This window comes from Capsicum annuum, unplaced genomic scaffold, assembly GCF_002878395.1.
Source record: "Capsicum annuum cultivar UCD-10X-F1 unplaced genomic scaffold, UCD10Xv1.1 ctg58255, whole genome shotgun sequence".
In the NCBI taxonomy this organism is placed as follows: domain Eukaryota; kingdom Viridiplantae; phylum Streptophyta; class Magnoliopsida; order Solanales; family Solanaceae; genus Capsicum; species Capsicum annuum.
Window position 1 is genome coordinate 1 of NW_025866849.1, and position 2,593 is coordinate 2,593.

Genomic DNA, 2,593 nt, shown 5'->3' on the forward strand with positions numbered 1-2,593 from the left:
CTGGAGTTGTCAAACAGTTATGGCACTGGAAAAATCTCTGAGCTTGAAACATTTGTCCAAACAAACAAGGAAAAGTTTGAAACTGTAAGTTTTCTTGAGGCGAAACTGGTGCATTTCTTGATCTTCTAGCAGCTAAGATGAAAGCATGGGTGCTTTCAATTCTCAAACTCCCATGTTAGTCTATCTTTTGTGAAAGTTTTAATATTCTTTTCCTAATTTTTCAGGATAATAATCTTGGATTAGTGATGCAAGTAGTGTCTTCTGTGTATAAACACAATATTCAGCGGTTAACTCAAACATACCTAACTCTTTCCCTCCAAGATATTACTAACACTATCCAGCTAAGAGGCCCTAAAGAGGCAGAAATGCATGTGCTTCAGATGGTATCCTGCTCTTTAATCTACTGGATTGTGCAAGTCTTCAACGTTGGATCTTGAAATGCTGATGTTACTCTTTTGTTTACAGATTGAAGATGGTCAGATATATGCAACAATCGATCAGAAGGATGGTATGGTTAGATTTCTGGAGGATCCTGAGCAATATAAAACATGTGGAATGATTGAACACATTGATTCATCAATTAAGAGGTGAGACTTTTGTGAACTTTGGTCATTGGACATAGATACTCTAGAATGTAATTTTAGTTGAGTAGAAGTCTACATTTTTCTTGTAATTAGGCTGTCATTTTTCTGTCCAATGTGGTGGCTATAGCTACTGTTTTGCTTTTTAAAAATGTACACTAAATATCTAACTCCTATAAATTTGGAATGAATTTAAACTTTTGCACTTGTTATTAATGATGGATGATATGTACAAAGGGATGCCAATTTCCATCCAGCATTGGATATCTGCACCATTGTACCTTACATAAGCAAGGTGTTTCTAATAAAACCAGTTGGTAAGGGTGGGTGAGATTGAAATTTAGTAGTTGTATACATAAATAAGTTGAGAATTTACCACGGTTATCAAAAAGATATAACAATAGGTTGAGAATTTTACTTTACATCTATTATTGATATTACTGTGAGGGTAAAAGATTCTTACCCCTGTATAAGACTAAGGTTCCCTTTTACGTTACTTTAATCTTGACATCTCTATCACGCTCTCTGTGTACCTATGTTTTGAAGAACCAACAAATATGTGAAGCCTGCTTGTATTGTTACTGTTCTATCAATTGCTACGGAAAGTTTACCGGAAAACTGCAATGATATATGTTTGTTTATCTACTGCAGATTCAGGTCTAACGTTACTAGAGAAGTAACGGATTTAGGTGAAGTTCTAAGGAAGAAAATGGGTATTGAAGAGATGCCCGTAATGGCAATGATGATGCCCAGAATGGGATTTAGTGCTGGAGGGATGAAGGGAAAACGCGGAGCAGCTGCAGGGAAGACGGAGGAGAAATCTGAGAAGGCTGTATTTGATTTGAACCTTGAAGGTGGATTTGATGCTGGGGCGAAGATTAAGATTATTAACGAAGTGATCTTTTACTGATTTGGGACTTACGGAAGCTAAGGATTTGGTGGAAAAGGCTCCAACTTGTTTGAAGAAAGAGGAAGCTGACAAAATTATCGAGAAGATGAAAGGGGTTGGAGCTAAAGTTACTATGGAGTGACGCAACTGTTCATGTTACTTCAATCAAAATGCTGCTAATGAAGAATTTGAATCATCATGGGATGCATTTCTTGTAATAGGGATAGATGTATTGTACCAATATTGACCTCACTGTACTCTATGTTTCTATGATATTGAAGATTGTGAATCCAGTATTTTAGTTTTTTGTACCAATAGAACAATGTATGCAGTGTAATCACACAAATGGGTTCTGGGGAGGGTAGAGCGTAAGCAGACCTTACCCCTACCTCGTAGAGATAGAGAGACTGTCTCCGCTAGACCCTCGGCTTGAAAAGTATTTCAAAGCAGTTTGAGAAAGGTAATACAGAAATGAAAGCAGTAACAACAACGGAATAATGAGATATGGAACACGGTACACAACATACAGAAAAAAGAATTGTTATGCATTCTAATTGGTTATGTTGTCTTGCACAACACATATGATTGTTATATGTCCTGGTCTTATATGCTACATAATTCTGTTTTCTTATTTGTTGGTTAATTGATGCAGTTCGTTTTGTATTACACTTTTGAAGCATGTTCATTCAATGTCTTAATATCATCCCACATCAAAATATAGTTAGCGAACTGAATGATTTGCTTGTATTTTCAGTATTCTAATGTATCTCATGAATTAGTTTAAAATTCTGCAGCAAGGTACAATTGTACAAACCTCTGTGGGAGCAGCATAAGTTGGAAATGCTGAATCTTTCTTGTAAAATATGATGCTAGGTTTTAGGCATGAATTAATTGTTGTGCGGTGAGGGAGGTTGAATGAAGAATGAAGCAGTGTTACCAAGAATTTGTCTATCCGCATGATTTTTCGATGAGAAATTAGGGCTTAAACCTGTGTGACGGAGAGCAAATAATCACGGCAAATTAAAAATACCACCTAAATATTAGTAGAGAATCTGAAGTTACAATGTTTATAGGATTCATAAAACTAAAAGGACACTAATTAATATTTACATATTTTTATATA

General features: G+C 35.7%; 1 protein-coding gene across 1 annotated transcript; it reads left to right on the plus strand.

The window, feature by feature from the left end:
• Positions 1-3: 3 nt before the first annotated feature.
• LOC124893376 (COP9 signalosome complex subunit 3-like) lies at positions 4-1,764 on the plus strand (the record flags this gene model as incomplete). The annotated part of the gene is given in 5 exon segments (XM_047404391.1): positions 4-84; positions 225-383; positions 466-587; positions 1,233-1,478; positions 1,480-1,764. Coding segments are annotated over 5 exon segments (741 nt in total), but the record flags the coding sequence as incomplete, so codon positions are not given.
• Positions 1,765-2,593: the final 829 nt, after the last annotated feature.